This window comes from Pteropus medius, unplaced genomic scaffold (genome assembly GCF_902729225.1).
Source record: "Pteropus medius unplaced genomic scaffold, Ma_sr-lr_union100, whole genome shotgun sequence".
Taxonomy (NCBI): Eukaryota; Metazoa; Chordata; class Mammalia; order Chiroptera; family Pteropodidae; genus Pteropus; species Pteropus medius.
Window position 1 is genome coordinate 4,609,547 of NW_024346062.1, and position 24,791 is coordinate 4,634,337.

At 34.8% G+C, this 24,791-nt stretch overlaps 1 protein-coding gene across 1 annotated transcript in view; it reads left to right on the top strand.

The window, feature by feature from the left end:
• Positions 1-403: 403 nt before the first annotated feature.
• The window catches only part of VCAN (versican), a 98,084-nt gene continuing 73,696 nt past the window's right edge, over positions 404-24,791 (top strand). Inside the window, 5 exon segments of the mRNA XM_039875008.1 lie at positions 404-504; positions 7,138-7,213; positions 12,782-13,159; positions 16,355-16,529; positions 16,615-16,742. Of these exon segments, the coding sequence (XP_039730942.1) occupies positions 472-504; positions 7,138-7,213; positions 12,782-13,159; positions 16,355-16,529; positions 16,615-16,742 (790 nt within the window). The 5' untranslated portion in view covers positions 404-471.

Below are 24,791 nucleotides of genomic sequence, written 5' to 3' on the forward strand. Positions count from 1 at the left end.
AAATTATTGAATTTTTACATTGTTAAAGTATTGTATGTACTACATACACCTGTGGTGAATGTAGTAGGATGAGCAGTAGACTTGGCATCAGAAATCTTGAATTGCACTTGCCTGTTGTGAAAACCAGATTAAGACACAACTTCTAGACCTTTAGTGTCAAAATCTATTAAAATGGAGATACAGTTATAAACATCAAAAGAGTGAATATCTATGGAAAGGCTTTTGCAAATGGAAAACTTCACAAATAAGTGGTGTTAACATATTATGTTTGTGGGACTCATACTGATTTAATTATATAATTTTAATGATAGTAAAAATAATAAATCATGTATTTCCTACTAAGTGTATAAAATGAGTTAGATAGGGTGTATTGTTTTAAGAATTGTGTGTTTTCATTGATCAGAAGAGAGAATCCAGAAATAGAGTGAAATGGATGTGAAAATTCAGTGGAAAAGAAGGATTATCTAATAAATGGATAATGGACAACGGATTGGTCCAGTCAAAGTAAGAGTGAATTTCTACCTCATTTCTTATCCTAAAACAAAGTTAAGATGGATCAAATATGAAATGTAGGGACTGATATTTTATAAAAATAACCAGAGGAAACCATGGGATTTTGAAAACAATAAGCTAGAAGTAGAAAAACTTGTTCTAAGCGCAAGATCAGCAGAAGCTGTTCTAGAAAAGACTGACAGGTCTGACCAAATAACATTCAATTATTTACACAAAAACAAATAACACATTTAGAAACTATCTGCAACATATGAGAGACAAGGAGCTAATAACTCTTGATATACCAAGAAATTTTACAAGTTAAAAAAACACTATCCAAAAATGGCAAATATGTACAGTCAGTTGGCAGAAAGAGAAATATAAATGTTTTTTAAATGAGAAGTACATCAGCCCCATTCATAATTAAATACTAATTAAAACAATGATATGCAGCACCATTTTTTCATCAATTAGAGCAGTAAAGATAAAAAAAATAGTTTGATGAAAATTTGTGTTGGCCAGGTTGTGGGTAAGCTGTATCTCTCATACAGTACTGTGGAAATGTAAATAGGTTTATCTTCTTGAGAAAAATAATTTGGTACTAGCTACCAAAGATTTTTTACACGCATATACCCTTTGACCCAGCAATTCCTCTTCTAGATATTATCACATAGGTATCGGCACAAATGTCACCCAAGACAAATTGACAAGAATGCCTTTTGCAGCATTTTTTCTAAGAGCAAAAATTTGGAAACACCTTAGAAGCTCATCATAAGAATTGGTGAAATAAAAGATGCTACATTCATCTAATGCAACACTATTCAGCTGTTAAAAATAACACAGAGAAACCGTATTTGCTAATTTGAAACATTCCTCAAGATACATTGTATTTTAAGTGAAGAATTTTAATAATGTGCCAAATAGTGTATGTACTATATGTCTAATTATGTTTAAAAAATGGGCACATTCAATATATGTCTAATTATGTTTAAAAAATGGCACGTTCATTTATTCAACAAATATTTACTAAATGTCTTGGGCATTGTGGATACAGCATGGAACAAAATACCAAAGACTTCTCTCCTGGAGCTTATACTATGATGAGTAGAGAACGGCAATTCCCAAATACATACATAAAATGATATGTGCTATGATGAAAATTGAGCATGAGGAAGGGAATAGAATACAGTGTATTTTCAATAGACTGTTGAGGAAGGAGTTTTCCAGGCAGAGAACAGAACAGTATTAAGAGGCAATGACATGTAAAAGCTTAGCAAAGTCCAGGTTCAGGAATCCAGTCACAGATTAGTGATAAATTCACATAGCACCATTCCTCTTGTAAATTCATGAGACTTCATGTTTAAACCATGAGATTTCTCTGCATTACAGTGATTCCAACTGTGAAAAAGCACCCAGGAGCAAAGAGATAGGCAATGTTCATTGCATCCACTTTGTGGATGAGATGTCCTAGACAATCAGTTGTCTAGGGTAACTAATTCAAAGACTGGGAGACAAAACCACTGTGTCTGTGTCCTTAAGTCACCCTTTGCTTCTCCAAGATCAAGGGAGAATATTAAATATCTGTTTACTAGAACCTTGGCTATTTCTCTGAGGCAGCCCATTCCTGAAATGACCCTTTCCCTTTCTGCAGACATTTCTCATGGATAGGAGTCATGTTGACCTTGTCTCTTCTATCTGCCAAGCAATTAAACAGCCTCAGTCATCTGTGCCTTGATTATTCAATGACTTTCTCCTCTTCTCATTGACTTCACTGGAGTAGAAGGCTAAATATAGACCCTGGCTCTCCTATCTCCCAGGTCTTTCTATGCAGACAGACTTGTTATCACTAACAGATTATGCTTACAAGACCGACAGGAAGAGTAGAAGAATAGAAATGGGGGTCTGAGTGGTGCTGCAAACAAAAAATCAAACCAAAAAAAAAAAAAAAAAAGCCTTTGGTAAGTTTTCATTTAGTAAAATCAAAGCCAAAGGCAGATAGTGTGCCTTAACGACCAAGAACATGAGTGAAGCCTTAAGAAAATTAGAGAAATGAAATGAATTTTCATGGATCTTAAGTAAATGTTTGGGCTAATTTAAATGTATTTCAGATGTTATTAGCCTACTTTCCCATATTTGTAAGAGATTGTTGGCACATCACTTGAAAGTGTGTTTCTGAACAGGAAATGGTGGCATTGGTCATCCATTTGGTATACAAACCTTCCTCTGAAGGGTCTACTCTGAACCTGGCACTGAGGAAATATTGTGAGAGTTAGTAAGTTTAATACGATATTAGCTCTGCCTTCCAGAAGCTTACTGTTCTATAGAGGAGATAAAATATGTTACAAGTAATGATTCAAAGCACATAGCCATATAGGACAATTTATCGTAAGTATAAAGTTGGGTACTGCTTCTATAGTGGTAACCTAGGTTATAATTTTCAAATCAAGAGCTTCAAATGCTTTTCCTTTTACTAGTAGTAACAGGAAACCTGGAAAAGAACTCATGTAGAATGCCTGAATTAGTAATTTTAATAATAAATATTGAGGAGAGAAAAAAAATTGGTGTAGATGATAGAGGCTCTGTTCATCTCTCTGGAGACCAAATCAAAGTTGTGACAGAAACAAAGAGCAGCAGTAAGGAAAAATTGCCTGGGAACTTGAAGAACAAGCCACACACCTAGGAAGTCCAAGAAAGCACCCTGCAACAACAGAAGGTAGGATGGGACGAAGACGCGGGGCTGCCTGGTACCAAGCAGCTGAGTGAGATGGAGGCTGCAGCAGCAGCAGAGGCAGAAGCCTCTTAAAGGGGCTGTGTTCCTGAGCGAATTTTTGCAGTGACAGACCTGCTGGCTCTGAGCACAGTGGGCACCAGGGACTTACAGGGAAACGTTGTTTGAGTGAGGGCCGAGGCAAGACTCGCTCTGTAGAGACGTGCCAGCGGTATCCATTGTTCCCTGTTGAGCTCTCCCCCTTCCCAGTGCGTGGACACACCACCCCCATAGCTGTGATGTCATCAAACTGGATAACAGAGGTCACTCTGCCCAGAGGATTCCCTGAAAACTTGTCTCCCCCAACTCAGGACTCCATCCAAGCCGCATCCTAGGATAGCCTCAGCAAGTCAGGTACTCCTTGCTGAGCAGCACCTAGACTCACGTTGGAGGCAGCTGGCCTTGGTTTCTAGTGTGGCCTTTTGAGGCAACTATAAGCACAGCATCTGTGGATTGCTTGCTGAATCTTAACAGGTGGCCCCGGAGAGGCTAAGTTTGGTCTGCAGCTGAACCCCTCTCAGAGAATTCCAAAAATTGGGGATCCAAAGAGGCCTACACAAAGACACATCATAATTAAAATGCCAAAAGTTAAATACAAAGAAAGAATATTAAAAGCAGCAAGAGAAAAACAAATAATTACATGTAAGGGAAAACCCATAAGACTGGCTGCTGATTTCTCAAAAAACCTATGCAAGACAGAAGGGTTTGGCAAAAAATATTCAACAGGATGAAGACCCAGGATCTACAACCAAGAATAATTTATCCAGCAAAGCTATCACTCAGAGTTGAAGGACAGATAAAGAGCTTTCCAGACAAAAATAAGCTGAAGGAATTTTTCACCACCAAGCCCATATTACAGGAAATGTTGGAGGGACTTCTTTAAGAAGAAAAAACATGTATCAAAAACAGGAATAAAGAATGGTAACAACTACATTCCTATCAATAAGTACCTTAAATGGAAAAGAATTAAGTGCTCCAACCAAGGGATGGAGTGGCTGAAAGGATAAGAAAACAAGACCCCTACATATGAAAAGGAAGGGAATAGAAAAAGATATTGCTGTGATGAACCTAGAAGATATTTAAGTTAGACAGAGAATGATAAACCCTATATGATTTTACTTATATGTGGAATTTAAGGAATAAAAAGAACAAACTAATCAAAAACAGACTCACAAATATAGTGGGCAATTTGGTGATGGACAGAGGGGAGGGTTTGGGGGGTGGTGAAGGGTTAAAGAAGTACAAATTAGTAGCCGATGGATGGTCATGGGGCTGGGAGGCACAGCGTAAGGAATACAATTAGCATTAATACATTGGCTAGGTGGAGGGTCAGGGGAGGGAGACTGCAATTGGGAGGATCGTTTTATGAACTATATAGATGTCTAACCAATGTATTGAAGCTAAATTTTAAAAAATCAAAAAATAATAAATATTGAGTACTGAATACACTGTATATCACTAACCTATATGTCATATGCATTATTTCATCAATTCTCACAATTACTTCAATAATTAAGTACTACTTTTCACAGTTAAATAGTTCCTGGATGAGAGAGTTAGTAACTTACCTAATATCACAGACTATCAGTAGGGAATTAAGAACTTGAATTCAGGCCTATTTGACAGTAGAAACCAGACTTAACATTATACTTATAAATGTTTACAGAAAAAAAAATTGAGAACAATTTTTCTTTAAGGATGACAGGAAATTATTGTTTATAAATATATTATAGAAAAGTTTCTTATTTGGATTCAGTTAAAACTCATGAATGTGTTTTATTTAATAGCATTATGATACAAGCTAAAATTTTATTTTATTTGGAAACTATAGAGCATGTTAAATTTATATCTTTATTTTTCCCTGAAATATTGTAATGACATTGAGATATAGGTTTATACTTCCTGCTTGCTGTGGTATAAGAAATCCAGAAATGTGGAAATCTAATTTCCCAGTTAGTATCTAATAACATTTATTAGCATATTCCAGTAATTATATAATAAATAATAAACTAAATTGTCAAGGTTAATTTATGATTATCACCTGTATGCTTTTTATTGTGAGCTGTCAAATGGCCTATAGATGGAAAATAGATATGTAATGTATTAGGTTAAAAAATGCTCTTTAGGAAATATCTAGAATTTTATAACTTTGTTTTAGAGATATTCTAACACTTACTTTAAGATGTATATAATAAAGCAATCAAATGGAGAAAATATCAAGGAAAAGGAAATAGCTGTCATAAATTATGAGATTGAACTCGAGTGCAAATTGGACTTGGATTCTTATAGCATTTAGTTCTTTTCAATCTAGGTTTCCTTAATAATACAGAATTTACGTATTTCTAAAGAAAGTGGTAGGAAGTTATTTAGGGCACTGACTCAAATACATGACAGTTAAGATGCCTTCAACTACAAGTAACAAAAAGCCCTGATTTTATTGGGTTTAAATAATAAAGGAATTTATTATCTCATATAAAAAGAAGTTCCAAGGTATGGCCCTCTCTAGACCTAATACTCAAGGGCTTAAGCTATTTCTCCTGATTCTTTCTCAGCTTCATCCTCAGAGGCTATCTTAGAAACTCATGGATGCAAGACAGTTATAACGGTTTGAGAAGAAATATCCTATCAAGTGCAGTGAAGGAAAGCAACCATCTCTTCCTTTTTTCTCTTCTTAAGATGAATATACCAGTCTTGGGAGCATCCTCTTTAACTCCCACATAGATCCCGTCACATCTCATTGGCCATAATTGCATCATCTATTTATTTCAAAATCGACTATTGGCGAAAGGAATGGAATATGTTAAGAATAATGACCACCCCTTGGGATGGAGTTTACTCAGGCTTCTCTAAAGTATATAGCTGTTTGAAGGAGGGTAGATACTAGAATGGAATCAGAGTTTTGTTGGAAAGGAGAAAGAGGGATGGCTACATGTAGCCAAACAAAAAAGGCTATTATAGAATAGTTCTAAATGTAGCTGAGAAGGGAACAACTATGACGATCAAATACTCTTTTGCAGTTCTTCTGAGATTGTCTCTGGTTTCTAGATGGTCCCCAACACTGGTATTTATCCTCCTCATAATTACAGCTTCATAGAAATTCAAGCTGGAAGGAACCATTCTGAGTCCCAGATTTTTAAACATCTTCCCCAAGTCACAAATAATTAATGGTAAAGCCATGGTAGGTTTTCTACACTCTCAGAACAGAGTGTTTTCTTTCATTCTTTACCCTTTAGAACTGTTGGAACGACTTTAAAACTCATGGCAAGCATTGGTCCTTTTTTTATAGTTAATGGTTCCTTATAATACATTTATTTTGTTTGTTCAGTCTTCTCGAAGCTAAATTGAGTCTGTGCTCTAAAAACCCTGCTGAAGTCCATATTCTCTGTTTTGATACCATGTGCATGAATCACCAATGAGTTCCTCCCCACCTCACATTTGATGCGAATCCTTTTCTTTCAACATCTCTCCCTATTGCGTTCCTATCTTCTCTTACTCCATCTACGACCAACTTCCCATTTCTAAATAGACTTTGTGGTCACCCCTCTCTCATTGTGCCAGCTCCTAGCCACTAGTTACTTAGGCTGTGGTCTTCATTGTTTTTTCTTCAGCCTATCCAGCTGTGGTTGTCCCACACATCTATATTGTTATATGTCCCCAAATTGTGTTCTGAGATTATTTTGGTAACTAAATAATCATTGGGTAAGAGTCAAACTAATAATTTAAGTGTTGGGACAGCTTATATTGCAAGTTCCTTCCTGTTTTTACAAACCAAGAGGAGCTGTTTCTTGTACTCTTGTACTCTGTACAAATAACGTGATTTATGGCTCACCACAAATCTGAATGCTTATGATTTACTTTATATTTTTCTTCATTTCTAGGACAAGATGTTGATTAACATAAAGAGCATCTTATGGATGTGCTCTACCTTAATAGTAACCCATGCACTACATAAAGGTGAGTGTGGTAACAATTTCTTTGGTGCTAAGTGAAATAAAATTTTACTTACTGGGACATGGAATGGCAATATGGAATCATTAGAATTAAGGATTAATTTTTTATCTATTCAGTGCTGAAAACTTTTAGCTAAAATATTATTAGGCTTAAAACAGTGGCATTAAAAAGTCAATCAAAACAAAATAAAGAACAGGATGCTAAAGAAGCAAGCAGGCTTTCAATAACTTCCCAGATTACTTTCAAACTAAGCAAAAAGGCTCATATAGTTTTCCCTTGATATCCACTGGAGAATCCTCCCTTCGTATAGATGGAGGATTTGTTCCAGGAATCCCGATGGATACCAAAATCTACAGATGCTTAAATCTCATATGTAAAATGGTATAATATTTGCATGTAACTTCTGCACATCCTCCCGTTTACTTTAAATCATCTGTAGATTACTTAAAATGCCTAACATAATGTAAATGCTATATAAATAGTTGTTATAATGTATTGTTTAAGGAATAATGACAAAGAAAAAAAAGTGTACACATTCAGTATAGATGCAACCATCATAGGCTTAACTACAAAGTACACATTGGCAACCACATAACATTTAAAAATAATTTTTTCAATCTGGTGTTGATTCAATCTGAGGATGCAGAATCTATGGATATAGAGGGCCTACTGTATATGTCACTGGGCATATTTTCTATTTTCTTCAATACTAAAGACTTTCCTATAAAAAAGAAAGACTATCAAACCTTGAGAGGCTAGATATTGAGAAAAGTCAGGAAGATAAATAGAAGACTGACAGCCAAGTTTTTGCGCATATCACCCTTTTTTCCTCTCTCTTTTAAAGTAACTGGGTATGCTCACATGCACTGTTTTTCTTAGTTTTAAACTGTATGTCCACTGAATGAATGTTCAGTGGAAGATAAATAGAAGACTGACAGCCAAGTTTTTGCGCATATCACCCTTTTTTCCTCTCTCTTTTAAAGTAACTGGGTATGCTCACATGCACTGTTTTTCTTAGTTTTAAACTGTATGTCCACTGAATGAATGTTTTATAATTCCAAAGTTGTGAACTATGTTCCATGAAGAGCAATACTGCCCTGAGCTTCAGTGATCTACTCCTATCTAGTGTGCCTCTCCAGCGTCAGCTTCTATTTCTTTTCTCACACTCACTCTGTGCTTCAGATTCTCTGAAATAATTTGCAATTCCATGCACAGACTTTCATATTCCCTGTTTTTTTACATGTAACTTTTTCTGCTTGGTAGTTCCTTCTCTTGTTCTCTACAGTTCTACTTCAACTCATTCTTCAAGACTCAAAGTTTGAATGTCACTCCGTCTATTCATCCACCTATTCATTCATCCATCCATCTATTCATTCATCCATCCACACTCCTCCCGCCCCACCCATTCATTTATTCATTGACAATATTGTTTGAGTACCTTCTATACACCAGGATTTATTCTAGATATACAAAATATATACCAGGATATACCGGAAATCCATTGTCCTGGATTTCATTAGTTATATGCGACAGGCAATAAACAAGTAAACAATGCAGGTACTTTCAGACTGGTGAAAATAAAGCAAAGTGATATCATAGAAAATGGCCTGGGCTGGGGCGAAGTGGAAAGGCTTCTTCAGAAAGAACAATTAAACTGAGATGTGAATGACCTAGATGGCTATCAGAGTCTAGGCTTCAGCAATCTGTTAACAGCCCAGGAGCTGTCTTCATCAGCATTTATAGTAAGTAAAAGTGAAGGAAAAGTAAAAGTAAAACAGGAAAGAATAACAGTGTCCAGTGAAGAAGAGGGACATAGAAAAGAGATATAGAAAAGGGAGTTGGTTTGGGTGGGTAGTAATAGAAAGGGAGTTGCAGAGAAAGTAATAGGAGAAACTTGAAGGATAGAGCAACTATCCCTCCACTTAAAGTTTAGATTTTCTACTCATAACAAAGAAAGAACTCACATTAAAAAAATGAAAGAAAAAAACATGTTTATGGTGTTGTTCATTGGTAGTATTTTAAAATAGTAGTAATAGCTAAAAATATTGAGTAATTTCTATGCATTAGGCCTTGTTCTAAGTATTTTGTATAGTTCATTTCTCTTATCTTATCTCTCCAATGAGACAGATGCTTTTATTCCCCCCATTTGGCAGATGAGAAAACTGCAATAGCAAAGGTTTGGGTGCATAGCTAATGTAGCAGGTTATACAACAATTTAGTGATGGAGCCTGGAGTCGAACCCAGGCAGCTGGGCTCCATAGTCCATGTTCTTAACCACTATATTATACTTTATTCCAAGAATCAAGTTCTTTATAAACCTATGATCACGATTAAGAAATGTAATTGGTTGTGGCTAATTTCAGAAGAATTTAATTTTTTCATATGAGGGGCAAAAGTTGAAAACAAAAATCACTTAAAACAGGTTTGCTAAGTTCATAGGGGAATACACAGCAGTTTCTTGTGAGTCAACACAACTACTTTTCATCTTAAGGTTTTCTCTGTTTATTCTAGGCACTCAAAAGGTCAATAAATAACATTAATGAACAATTGTCTACTGATTAATAGCTTTATTTTAATGCACGGAGAGCTCTTTACTTTAACAATACCCAGTATATTATCTCTCATTGACCTAGTTATTTGTCTATTTCTCTAATATTAATAAATGGATTCATGCACAGTCATGAGTAAATAAATGAACAAGAGAGTGATATTTATTACCTGATAGAGTGATAAATTCTCATACTCTCAATCTGATATATATTTGGCCAACGTCTGTGTGTATGTGTGTGTGTATGTGTGTGTGTTTGATCAAATTATATAGATGGAATTTATATCATCCTTGCTCTGTAGATTTTAGTGACAGAGAATGAAAGGTAATAATTTGTTTTTAGTGATTTCTCCCTTATTGTACTCGTTTAGACCACAAGCCATATGATGGGAATGGTGAACTTTTTGTTAGCATTCATTTTTATTAGTTGTATTGTCAGAGTTTCAGACAAGTTCTTGCAGTTTTTTTTTTTTTAACAAGCATAGTCTATAAAGATTATCCTCTGAACTACAAAATTTCTTTCTTAAAATATTTAGATTTTGTGAACTTAGTTCTTGTGACCCAGTGCATTAAGGCCCAAGATTTCATACACAAAAGACCTGACCACAGAGCTTTTTGTTAATCCTAGATTCTACATGAATATATATATATCCAACAAAAGCTTTAAATTTTCTTATATCTGTGAACATCCAGAACAATATATAACCTTGGGAAATTTACATTCTGACATCATTTGACATCATTTTGTTCTATTATATCTTCTCATTAGAGCACGGTTGTTGAGCAATGCTCTAAATTTCTGAAACCTCCCAGTTAGATAGATTGGGCTGAATCTCATATCTGCCCCTACACATCTAAAATTGTGAAAAGAACTATAATTTAGTAGTAAATATTAAGGAATTGGAAGTCATTGATCTTAAATGCATTTTTAAGAGATGGTAAAGGATCTCATTGAGGTTGATGATAAAGTTGTTTATTTTCCGTTAAAAAAAAATAAACATTTTTTTTTTTTTGGTGAAGTCAATCATCTAAATAATTTTTCAGGAAGGAAAATGAGATTTTCTAGAACATACGATGAATGTAAATTAGGAGATTTTTAAATCATAGAATTTTCACCCCTTCCCTTCTCAGGATCCTTATTCTTGCCCCCCACTGCTCCCCAAAATTGTTTTTTCATCATTTCCCTAATGGGGTCTAAATTAAAGGATTACGAAGGGTTACTCTCTGGGAGCCCCCTGTGGACTGTGTAGATTTATTTAAAAGATCATTAAATTACTAAAGATTTCAATTCAGATAGCAATTAAAGAAATAGAAAGGGATATAAATAGAATAGGTATAGATTTTAGAAAGGAGCTAAAACTAATTTAGGGACAGGAGAAGAACCCAATAAATACCAAAGCTGAAAGATTCCTTGATTAGGTGCAAGGAGACAAGTGTTCTGGCCCAGGTCTGTCGCCAGCCAGCTGCGAGCTTGAGTGTCATTTCCTCTTAGCGGAGCATCCTTAGTAAGGGAGTGGACCAGTTTCACTTGGAAGATGAGCTTTAAGTAAGAGAATTTATTTTGTAAGACAAGGAGGCCATTAAAAATCAAATTATTCCCTTGCTGTTATATTCCAAGGTGCTAATTGTTTTAGTAACATTTTGAAGATTAACTTAGTGCAGCTAATAGCACACTTCATTTTTATTTAATCTTGTTAAATGCCTTAAATCTTGTTTTGGAAAGCTGTATATAGATTACTAAAATGAAGAAATTCATGACAGCAATGACCATTATAAACTTGGAATGATTAGTGATTTCTGTCATAAATACAGTTAATATAATACTGTATTAATTATTTTAGATATATTTATATTACATGAAAGATTTCATATGCCAGTCTTTTTAAAGTTAAATTTTAATCTTTAGTTATAGAGAATATTCTTTTCTTAAAGAACATATCTCCATATCTTTCTGCAGTTTCAAAATGACTTATCCCCTATTGAACCCACAGGGCTATCTTGACATCTATATCATTTCTGATGCATATATATTACCAACACCTTTGACCACTAACACACTAAGCGTTAACATCATTCTGTTAATTAAAAATCATTATTTCACTTCATGTAGAAGCTACTATTAACTTATTCATCATATTTTTATGAAGTGGAAGTTGCTTGTGTATTTTCTTGTTATTGTTGTTACCAAAACATTGTCTAGCCAATGAATAGACAGACACTGGAAGATGGGGTGGGGGAGGGAGGCGTGTGGATTCCTGTAAGAATGAAAGAACATTTCTTGTGCATATAGTAGTGTTAAATTGTATTCTTTCTCATTAAAAGTTTAAGGGCTTAAGCAGAAAGACGTTCTAAAGTCTAATACTTTAGGAGGGTTAGGTGAACAGATGCCAACTTCCCCCCCCAGGATATAATCTAGAGGTTATGTTTCACTGCAAAGTGATTGCAGCTGGATTTGTCATTATGATGAAAGCCTTTGATTCAAACACTGAAGCAAAGAAGTTTCCTTCAAGTGTTAGACTTACCCCTGCTCCAGTCTATTGAAGTACTTTTTTTTTTTATTTTCACTTCCTCTTTGAATTTTATTTTCATTTCCTCTAAGGTAATGTGGCAGTTATCTTAACAAACATTTTTCATCTTGACTTGTAGACATAAATTCACCTCTCAACTACTCTTTCTAATATTGGTCCAGTCCTTTAAACTTGCATTGCTGATTCCAGTCTCCTTTTGCCCTTGATTGCTTGCCTTCCTATAGGTGCCTTATTTTATCACTTTGCTTATGTTAAACACTGAGTTACAATGAACATCAAATTTCTGGTACCTAAAATGAGCATTATTAATCCCTGTCTTTATTATAAAACGTCATTGAAATTGTATTCTTTTCTCTGTATATAAAATCATTCTCATTATTTCACATATTGAAGATGTAACAAACTCCTGTAAGGATTTCTTATTCATTCGTGTATTTAATAGACTCAATTTGTGTTTTTTAGGACTGTTAATTTGGAATTTTCTCTTTCTTCCAGTCAAAGTGGGAAAAAACCCATCTGTTAAGGGATCCCTTTCTGGAAAAGTCAACCTTCCTTGTCAGTTTTCAACCATGCCTACCTTACCACCCAGTTATAATACCACCAGTGAATTTCTCCGAATCAAGTGGTCTAAGATTGAATTGGACAAGAATGGAAAAGATTTAAAGGAGACTACTGTTCTCGTGGCCCAAAATGGGAACATTAAGATTGGTCAGGGCTACAAAGGGAGAGTGTCCGTGCCTACACATCCTGAGGACGTGGGTGATGCGTCACTCACCATGGTCAAATTGTTGGCAAGTGACGCGGGCCTCTACCGCTGCGACGTCATGTACGGGATTGAAGACACGCAGAGCACGGTGTCACTGACCGTGGACGGTAAGGCTTTTGGAATCTGTAAAAAGGTAGTATAATTTGATACCTGGTTCAGAAGTGCTGTGAAACAGTACTTAAAAGTAACTATTGTTCAGGGTTTGAACAAGTGGAAAAACATCAGTCATTCCCAACTGTCCATATTTATCACCGAAAAAAAATTGTTTTTTTTTCAGGGTCAAGGAAGGTGACTTCTTGTGCAGCAATTTCATTGATTTAATGCAGTCAAGTATAGTTTGTATACTGGAAATAATGAATACCTGAAGACGTGGTACATAGTTCAAGAATTATTACTTCATTATTGAGACCTATCAAGAATTTTCAAGACTGTAAAAGCTAATCTACATTTTGTTTTTATTTTGATATGTGTGTATGCACATATACATACATACACGTATATACACACATAAAAGCCTCTTTCCTTTATTTTCACTCTCCTTGTGTGATTATTACAATCTTCAAGTTTACTTTTAAGAAGTATAAATTCTAGCTTAACTTACATCGAAGAAATAAGGCACTTAATAAGTATCATGGCATACATCACAGGTTTTAAAAAGGCCAGGGCTCGATAAACATTTGAATTGGATGAAGACAAGAACTCAGCAAATTTTCTTTCAGGTTAATACACTAGTTGTTATCAATTAAGTCTAGTAATGAAACATTTTAGTTTCAGCCTCCTTTTAGTGGTGGTTTATATGTCATTTGAATTTAAGTTAGGAGACAAAGCAAAGAAAAATTGTTTTAATTGGGTACACACATAATGCCATAACTCTTGGAAGCAGAATATTTTGGCAAGTTATTAAGCAAAATTATAATACCCAAACATGATGGAACAAATTTTTCTTCCAACCTTCCATTTCCCTACAAAATATTTACCTTTCAGAAATATATACAAAGGGCTTTATTGAAACTCTTTCTTGTGTAGTCAAAAGGAAATACTTTGAATTTTAGATGCAACAAATTAATTTTCTGGATATCCTTTTACATTCAGATTCCACTGCTCTCTTCCATAAATCTGTCTTTATGTTGTCCAGGCATCCACTAAATATCCTGGGCTCTTCGCTCTTTTAACTTTTGTATCATTTATTTTAGTTAGCCTAGAATTGTTTTTTGTTCTACTGATATTTCTATAGATAGATAGATAGATAGATAGATAGATAGATAGATAGATATAGTAGAGTTAGATACATACTATATAAATTTTATATAAAAATATATAATATGTAAAGAGAAATATATTAAATGTATATATTTAAAATTCCTAAAGGAGTTTAAAAACTTTTTACAATTTTCGTCATTAAAGAATTAGCAATGGATTTGCCCTTTGCCCCTCTGAAACAATGAAAATCCTCTGCTTAATCTCCTTAGCCCCATGAGGTCTTCAAATTATCCCAACAATCGCAGATACTTGTACAGACTGATATTCCCTGCCTTGGTCAGGGAGGCCCCTTTGTGCCCTCTTACTGCCAGTCTTCCCTGCACATGGAAGATTTTTAATTACCAAGAAGACTATTTGAAGCTTCAATTAACATAAGACTAATTTAAAACCATTCAAATTGTTGCTTAAGCCTTAGAGATTACTATACTTACCAAATACCACATATACACTTCTTGGCGATTATAGAGTAGTTCTATAAGGTACAAATTTTCTGAGAGGTATTCTTTCTTTCATCTTTCTTCTTCTTCTCCTCCTCCTCCTCCTCCTTCTTTTGGCAATATCAGAAACAAGAAAACAAATGTTATTTGTCAATACGTCTACTTGGTGCCTGGGCAGGTCTTTTTGTATTGACCCTACTCAGAGGTGCTTATCCATGATATGGCTAGTCTGTTCCTCCATAGTTGCTCTATTGGCACATATCTGTCTTGGAAAAGAGAGACAGTCTAAGTAAGAATGGGCATGTGGGAGAGTCTTACAGCTAGAAGTCAGTCTGTGAAGGACAGACTGTTGTCTACCCCAGGAAAATATTAGGAATAAAAAGAGAGTGGAAGATATTTTGGAAAACAAAATTCGGTCTTCATTAAAAAAAAAAAAAAGTGGTCTTAAAAATGATATGACTCAATCAAATTTCATACATAAGATCCAATTGCCCCAATTTCTATTTTCCAGTGACTTGCCAGGCACATTAGCTTGACCCACTTTGCAGACTTATGGAAATGAGTCACCGTATTTACTCCAGTTTAAAATGCAGATGCTGTTGTTAAAGTGGCAGGAAGGGGACCCAAAGCTTCATCCCCTCAGCTGCTCTTTCTTCAGCCCTTTGACAATTCTTTGAGCTCTAGAGCATAGTTCAAGAACTGCTAGTTAATTTATCAACTCCTAAAATACAATGAAGTGGAACTTGAGGCAACTATCGAGATGCCTGGCTTTTACCCACTGAGTCTGGAGAACTTCACTTCAGGACTTCTTCGGGATAGAAGTCCTACATTTTATTTGTCACAGGGGAGACCCTAAGTTATGCTGGTCAGATAGTGAATATGATAAACATCTGAGTAGTACTCAGTAGCCTATCCAACATTTTAAAATACTTTACCTAATTTGATTGTCATATCAGTCAAATAAAATAAATAGTATTAGTTACACTTTATGGGGAAGGAAATTAAGGCTCAGTATATGGTTAAGGAACAAATCAGGGATTAGAACAAGCCATCTCATACATAGTCCAGTGTTTTTTTTTCATCTTAGCGTATTGTCTCTGGAAGTAAATAGCTCATGTTTCATGTTTAGTAGAAGTAGTATTTATGAATGTTGCATATGCTTCTTTTGAGTTGGTTCAGGGTAAAAATCATGAAGTAGGAGAGAAGTTGATCTTGTGGCCCTGTTAAATATTTGTATCTCCTGCAACACCTACTCGCTTTATTTGTCCAGTGTTGCCATGATAGCCTGAATACTACCTGTAATACAACTATCTACCTTTTAGGATTTAGTGGCTTAAATCTCTTTCTTAGACTGTTTACATGTGAACAGAAAGTTTGTGGCTAGGAAACTTTCTAATGGAGCAGAATGGGACACCTGAGTGAATGGCATTTCTGGGGCTCCTCAGATCACCATAATTTTGTGTAATGCTATATAAAGTAAAAACAAGAATTATCATGATGTGATTATCACATCAGCAATTAATTTGATGTATAGCTCCACTGAGAAACTATGCACGGTATGGTAGGAGATAAGAACATGCCTGTCATTGTTTGCTGTCTTCGCAGGTGTTGTGTTTCACTACAGGGCATCGACCAGCAGGTACACTCTGAATTTTGAGACTGCACAGAAGGCTTGTTTGGATATTGGGGCAGTCATAGCAAGCCCAGAGCAGCTCAATGCCGCCTATGAAGATGGATTTGAGCAGTGTGATGCAGGCTGGCTGTCTGATCAGACCGTTAGGTGAGATGTCTGGGGGCCACAGGCTTTAATTCATTAATCTGGGAGTGAGAATACAGTGCTTAGTACTAGTTCTTTATTTCCCCAGATATCCCATCCGGACTCCTCGAGAAGGCTGTTATGGAGATATGATGGGGAAGGAAGGAGTCAGGACCTACGGATTCCGTTCTCCTCATGAAACTTATGACGTATATTGTTATGTGGGCCATCTGGATGGTAAGATGTTTACATTTCTCTAGTTTCATTTGCAGTAAGAAAACTGAGGAAAGACTGGGAGCATGTCAGAATAAAGCCAGTCTTCATGCTTGTTTGGATTCCAAACAGCAACATTTAGTTTAAATGACCGTATGATTCTGTGGTGAAATAAGCTTAAAGTGGAAAGAGAAGGAGGAGTATGTAAATGGTTATGCAGGTTAGAAATGTCTTTAGTTAATAGCAGATTTTCCTTTGGTCGTGCTGCTATTGGACTATTTCCAATACACTTTTAGAGCATTAAGAATAGAAAACTGTACCTATTGTGAGAAAGTCAGGTAAAATCCTGTGATGACAAACCACTGTGAATCTGAATGCTGATAAATACCCCAAAGCACAATTAAATTATGTAAGCTAGAGCAAAAGTGGTTTTCATGTTTCATTTCTCCTGTTTACTCTGCTACACTAATATTCAGAGCAATCATTCATTCATCTAATATACACATTTAAAAACCACCTACCATGTGATAGGTATGCTGCTAGTTAGGAATGTGAAACCAGGTAAGCTATAAGCCATGCTTTAAAGATGCTTAGAGTCTGATTTTGGACTATCATTTCTCATTTCTCATTCAGCATGAGTTAGAGATTCTTAAAGATGTTTAATAGTAGCAACATTATGTAAGAGGCACAGTGAAGTTTTATTGTAAGACATATGGAATAGAAGTTTCTGTGGCTTTTGAAATGGAGTTTCATTTGTATCAACAGGTGTCTTAGAAGCCTATTTAAATAGAAGTATTGAATTGAGTTATACTAAAAAAAAAAAATCCCAATTTTCTTATCTGTAAAATAAGCAGGTTGAATTAGATAATGTCCGTAGTCTCTTCCAACATTAAAATTCTATGATTCTATGATTTTATGAATTGAATAAACAATCTCAGAGACTGAAAGCTAGAAAATAAACACCTTATATTTTCCTGTCTTGACTAAATTTGAATCAAAAGGTCTGCTTACAAGAAAGCTGCTTAAGTGTAGTTCTATAGCATCTTATAACTATCATTTAAAACTAATAAATGTATTTTCTAAACTAGAACTTCAGATACTAACAATGTCCATTTTTTTGTATAGGTATAAAGGGAAAACATATGTAAAATCCAAGCTGTGATATATAGCTTTTCTCCTTCGTTTATTTTAAGTTTAATTTAATAGGAGATAGTTGGTAGAAGAATCTGGTTCTAGGAAATAAATTTGGCAATTGCTATTTCAGTAAGATGGAAATTTGTATCCAAACTCTGTAATGTGGAATTTGTTTTATCACTATTGTTTTAATAATAGCTATCAGTGATAGTTATACAAATTTCTGAAATGCTGTTAATACTAGAACTGAGCCAGAAGTAGTTTTTGAAAAAGTATATGTAAGTTCTAATTACCTAAAAGAATTTTACCAAATATAATCGAAATGGTGGCTTTCAGGTACAAATCCATGGCCTGATCCAAATATGAATAATCATCACAAGCCAGTCTCCTTAATGGAAAGACAGACTCATGTACTTACAATGCCACCAGATGGAGAGCCTGAGGACCCCTCTGTCTGTGTGTTCTTATCCTGATGGAGCTACCAAAACCTAACTCTCTGGGGCTACAGACTCCCTAATTTCTTTTGAGCCCAAAGGACTTCCTGCTTCTGCAGAAGTCCTAGAAATTCTCTGCCTTCTACAAATACTATTTGAGGTAATTTTTGATAGATCTAGTGGTATAAGTTCTCCCAGGGATCCCTAGCCACACTGAACCCGTTAAGAGCTGGCTCCCCACAGCCTGTTCAGAGTATTGTAACTAATGTATGAGGAGAATCGGGCTCTTTCAGAAGAGCAGGTCTGAGGGTATGCACATACACCACAACAAGAAGGATTTACAAGTCATACAAGAGTCCTTTTCCACCTCCATAAACATCACTTCTATGGCAACTGTTATTCGTAAAATCAGTCTCTGCCCCAGTGTAACCCAACTGTGTTCTATGCAGTTACTTGGGACAAATGTTCCACATTTTTGATGACTGAAAACTTGTAATGTGTCATATAGCATAACGTTAGTTATGGAGAATTTATAGCAAAGCAACAGAATTGGAACCTTTTTGAGTTAGCACATAATAGTTACAAGAGAAAGATAAAAGAATCAGTATAAGTACTAATTCAAGTACTAGCTGAAATTTGTGTCAGCAGAGTAAGCAAGGCTTTTATTTGTTTCATAGAAGGAACTTGACAAATCTGGAAGATATTCAGTATGTTTAGGATGACCTTGTTCCGGAAAAGTTTTCCTCCTTGTTTGCTGTCCTTTGGAATAATTAATAAAGCTCGGGACACTGGTCTGTTGTTTCGACTTGAATTGGACTGGTGGTGGTGGTGAGGGAGAGGTTAAAGAGTTTTTTTCTGAGAGATAATGTAAGAGGAAGATCATAAGATCATTCTTGTAAAGTCTCCCTCCTTCCTTTACTGAAGCATATGTCCCTCCTTAGAAGGCCATTGGCTAAACTGTGAGTTGACAAAAATTTGTGTGATGAGTTAACCATATAAAATCATACCTGGTGTTTCAGTGCCACACTGATAAAAGATTATTTGAAGTGAGCCAAAATTCCTTATAAGAGGTATCTTTTGGTATATTCATGAGTATAATAATCCCCACCTATATTTGTTGTAATTTTAACAGCCAAGTGTATGTGAGAGAGTGGTGGAGGCAGTAAAAATTAGAGATATTGATGAACTCAGAATGCATGTGATGGAACATACACAGTTATGAACAAGTTCAATTTCTTCAGTCCAGAAGCCGTATTATTGCAGATGGTCTAACGAAAAAGCCAGTGAAGTGAAACATAGTTTAAAAAAAAAAATTAATTTTGTTTTAATTATTTATTTATCATGAAAGATATTTAGTTGATAGAATGTCAACCTTCTGTTTTTTTCTCCTTTTTTGTTTTATAATGTCATATTCATCCTGACATATGTATTTCTTGATAAAATTTAAATAATTATACTAAACCAAATTCAGCTGGTTTGAGGGAGAGAAAAATGAATCTGGTTCTTATTCTAAAGTGGTGATTATTACACAGTTATGCATATGAATATCATATTTAATTACAGTTAAAAAATAACCTAGTAAGTATAAAGAAGCAATTACATCTGTTCTATTTACTACCAAGCATCCCAGTATTAGCTTGTGTTCTTGGAAATGATCTAGATGTTATGGTGCTTATTATCCATGATTCAGTAACAGAACACTAGTACTAAGCAATTAATAGAATTAAGATTCTAAAGTAGAAATCTAGAAATTAAGACTCATAAAATAATCCTTATTAGGAAGCTTAATCTGTGTTTTCTAGTAAGGTAGATTTGGAAATATTGAGAGGGTCCATTATTAGAAAGTTTAATCTATATTTTCTGGTAAGGTAGATTTGGAAAATACTGAGAAGGGTTAGGAGCCATAAAGACAATGCTAAGAGACACCTCTCGGGAGGCAGTTAAGTTTCTCATAATTAAGAATAGGAAAGACCTCAACTGAGTCCCAGCTTTGTCATTTACCATTTGTGAGCTCCTGAGCAAGGCTTCACCTCTCTAAGCTTCAGTTTCTTCTGTGAAGTGAGGACAATAAGAATACTCGCTTTTTAATCACGGTATGAAGATGGAATAGGTTAATGTATAAATGCACTTTTATCACAGTGCATGGCACAAAGTAAGTCCTCGATAAATAATAGCTGTCATTATAGCTTGTGGGTTCTTTAAGATTATGAAAGGCTCTTTATTTCCACTAAATTCATAATTAAAATTTGACTGTGTGAATTAGGTTCAATATAAGGAAAATTTTTCTGACAATGAATATTATTAAATGTAGAAAGAATCCTAACAGACTACAAAATTTCTTCTCTGAAACTTCCTTAAAACTAGAATTAATCTAAAATGTACAATGCTCTGTCAAAGCCTGAGTCATAGTACTTTGAAGGATATAGGAAATAACTGGAAATGGGTCACTTTATGAAGAAGGGTGGCATGTCAAGGCATTTTGAATATGATAAATTACTTGAACATTATTGAATAATTAAAAATAATACTGTGACAAAATAAGAATCCCTATATTATACCTCCTAAATTGTTTAAAATTAGTTTATTCTTTGATTAGAACATTATCTAGTTGACTCACAGTGTTCAGGCATTAGTCTGGTGTCTGATCCCCACAAAGGGTCATGGGTACATAAACATGCTCACTTTGCCAGTGAAAGATTTAAATATTTCTGAAAGTGCTTTGTGAATTAATGTATTTCTATACTGAAAATTGGCAGTTTAGTAGGAAGTAATAGTTATAACCATAGCAAAAATGAATTCTTAAATAAAATAGAAAAAAAGAATGTTGAAAAGAATGGTGTACAATGTAAATATTTTATCTAAAAAAGAAAAAAGAACACTCTAATGTTTAAGGAATCTTTAATTGTTTTTTTTTAAGAAATTAATAAATTGACTATTTATTTGGTTTCTTTATGGTAGCAGGTACTTGTAAGAAAATATTTTCCTTTATATAGGGGTTTAATTGTCTCTGCAGATAAGTCAGAAGGTGGTAGATGAGGTCAGACTGCTTTTTTTCATGTTGATTCTCTTATTTCCCTTGCAAATGAGTCCATACTTCCAATTTCATCTCCATTCCTGACAAAAATGATTGACCCAGGAGCTCCTTGCCCCTCTAACATGGGCAACTTCAGGATCTATGTCCGATACATCTATGACCTGTTTTTTCTATGTAGCCCTAACATTTGGTTTTTACTTCACCTGGAATAACTACCATCCGGCTATTCTGATTCCTTGGTTTTCACATAGCTTGCCAGCACTGATGCGTCTATACTATATGCTCTCTAGTTCATCTTGTATCCCTCACCTGAGTCGTAGTTGATCTCTCTCATGTTTACCATCTCTGAAATTTGAATGTATGACTATAATCCTCCTCCTGCAAATGTTTTCCTGTGCCTCCCTCTGTCATACTAGACTGGGTTCTGGGAGGGAAGGAACCATGTATGTCCCCACTATGTCCTTGGCACATAGTAGGTGCTCCATAAATGGAGTGGCATAAATGAGTGAATTAATAAATTAACCTACAAACAATAAGTGCCTACTCTACTCAACTTGCCTTACACTTGCCCCTTGGGTAACTTCACATCTCTCTAGCTTCATCACTATTCTTCTTGCTTCCCACTTTTTCATTGCTCCAATTTCCTTAGTAGTTTGTTTAATTTCACTTTTGTTCTCTTATATGTAAACTGTATGTAAGTCAAATGCCTTGTAGGATGAGTGGGGCACAAAAATACACTAAAAATAACAAAAAGAAGAAAATGAAAATATTAATTTCTAGTTTTTCACTTCTAGACCTGAAGTCTTTTCTGAATTCCATACCCATATTTCTAGTTTGTGAATCATTTTTGTGTCTCATCTCTGACTTGTCTAATGCCTCCATGTCATCTTTTTGTCTGACCTAGGACCAAAAATAATCTTTCCTTTTTGTTATCATATGAACTTCTTTAAATGTAAAAAGCAAAATAATTAGGTAAAGGCCTGAATGTCATTAAACGAGTTTTGGAGCAAGGCTTAGTTCGAGCTTTTTGAAGGCTTCAATTGGACCAAAATCAGATATTAAATCTGGAAATTGTGTGAATTCCTGCCTGTAGATTCTCAGATTGAGTTTTAATTTTAATATAATTTACAGCATGTAATCTATGGAATAATTCACTAATGGGAGTTATTTAAGAATTAGTGATATTGGGTTTATTCAGTTAAAAAGCCCCAAGTCAGCTAGAAGAGATTCCTGCCCACTGTGGTTCAGCAAATAATTCAAAGATTGATTCCGGATTACAGAACCTCTCCACATTGGTTGATGTTGGTGCCAGAAGATGCTGAAAACTTTTTAGGTATTCCCTGTAGAACTCACAGAATCATACATAGATCATGTAAGTGCTTCTTATGTAGGCGTTTCAGATTAACATATCTTGCTAGGAATTTGAAACTGAACTTGGAATTGTTTCTGTTTAAGTGTTTGAATGGTCTAGCAAAGAGCAACTGACGAAGGCAACTAGGCATGGCACGCTAACAGCACCTCTGGTAAATGACGTCCTCATTCAGTATAGTGATTTCAAATAGATTGACTATGAGGTAGCTACATGTAGGGTCAGGAAGGATACTATTTATTAAATGGTTGCTTGTCATTAAAAAAAACCCCAAACCTTTTTTTCTCCTCTAAGGAAACTGAGGCATGAGGAGGTTAAGTGATTGGATATGTCCATTTTTCTGTTCCAGTGCAGTCATCTCTCAGGACTGCCAAAAATTCTCCAGCAGAGCAACAGGTAGTCTTACAAACCAAAAAGATGCAAAGTGCTCACACAACTCCCCCAAATCTCTGTTTATCACATAAAAATATTCTAATATTCTCTGAGTAATGATTATATTACTGATTCGATTGCAATGATTGGAAATGCTGAGTTAAATAGTAACTCTGTATTAAACTTTTTGAGGAACTGCTAGACTGTTTTCCAATGTGGCTACACCATTTTAAATTCTTACCAGTAGTATTTTGGAGTCCTGCTTCTTTCACATTCTTGCCAATGCTTGTTTTTATCAGACTTTATGATTATAGCAATCTTAATGAGTGTGCAGTGATATCTGATTATGTGGGAAGCTGCCACTGTATTTCCCTGACTGCTAATGATGTGGAGCAACTTTTTATATGCTTATTGGCTATTTATATACATTTTTTGAGAGATATCTATTCAGAACCTTTGCCCGTTTGTAATTGGGTTGTCTTTTTGTTATTGAGTTGTAAGAGTTCTCTATACTCTAGATATAAGTGCCTTTTCAGATACTGTAAATGATTTGCAAATATTTTCTCTCATTCAGTGAGTCGTATTTTTACTTTCTCAATACAGCCCTTTGAAGCACAAAAGATTTTAATTTCAATGAAACACAATTTATCTAATTTTTCTTGGGTTGTTTGTGTTTTTGATGTCACATCTAAGAAAACATTGCCAACTCTAGAGTCATGAAGACTTGCTTTTGTGTTTTCTCCTAAAGTTTTATAAGTCTTAAGTTTTTGAGCTATTTTGAGTTGATTTTTGTATATGGTATGAGGTAAGAGTCTAAATTCATTTTTTGCATGTGAATGTCCAGTTGTCCCACCATCATTTGTTGAAAAGGCTATTCTTTTCCCAATTAATGGCCTGTTCACCCTGTTGAAAATCAATTGATCATAGATATATTAGATCTCCATAGATTTCTGGACTCTCCATTCTATACCATTGATCTATATGCCTATACTTATGTCAGTACCACATTATCTTGATTACTGTTGCTTTGTAATAAATTTTGAAATTGGAAAATGTGAGACTGCCAACTGTGTTCTTTTTCAAAATTGTTTTAGCTATTCTGAGTCCCTTGAGTTCCAGTATTAATTGTAGGATCAGCTTGTCAATTTTTACAAAGAAACCATCTGGGATTCTAATATGGATTGCATTGAATTTCTAGATCAATTTGAGACGTACTGCCATCATAACAATATTAAATCTTTAAATCCATAAACAGGAGATGTTTTTCTATTTTTTTAGGTCATCTTTAATTTCTTTCAACAATGTTTTATAGTTTCGGAGTATAAGTTTTACAGTTTTGTTAAATTTAATCCTAAATATTATTTTTGATGCAAATGGAAATAAAAATTTCTTTTTCTGATTGTTGGAAGTGTACAGAAATACAATTGATTTTTATATATTAATATTATATCTTGTATCCTGCTGAACATGTTTATTAGTCCTAATAGGTTTTTAATGGAATCTTTAGGATTTTCTAGAATAGATTTTTCATTTTATTATCTTATAAAAAAAGTAGAAATGTCTTGACGTAAACTCCTTGAAACATGTGACAGTCATTTGCTTTAAGGTTTTGATATTAAGTTCTCCTGGAGTTCTGAATTAAAAGAGCTTCTTTGTAAATACAGTGGCCATTTACCTCCCAGCCATGAAAATTAAAACACACATGCAGACACGCTCTCTCTCTCTCTCTT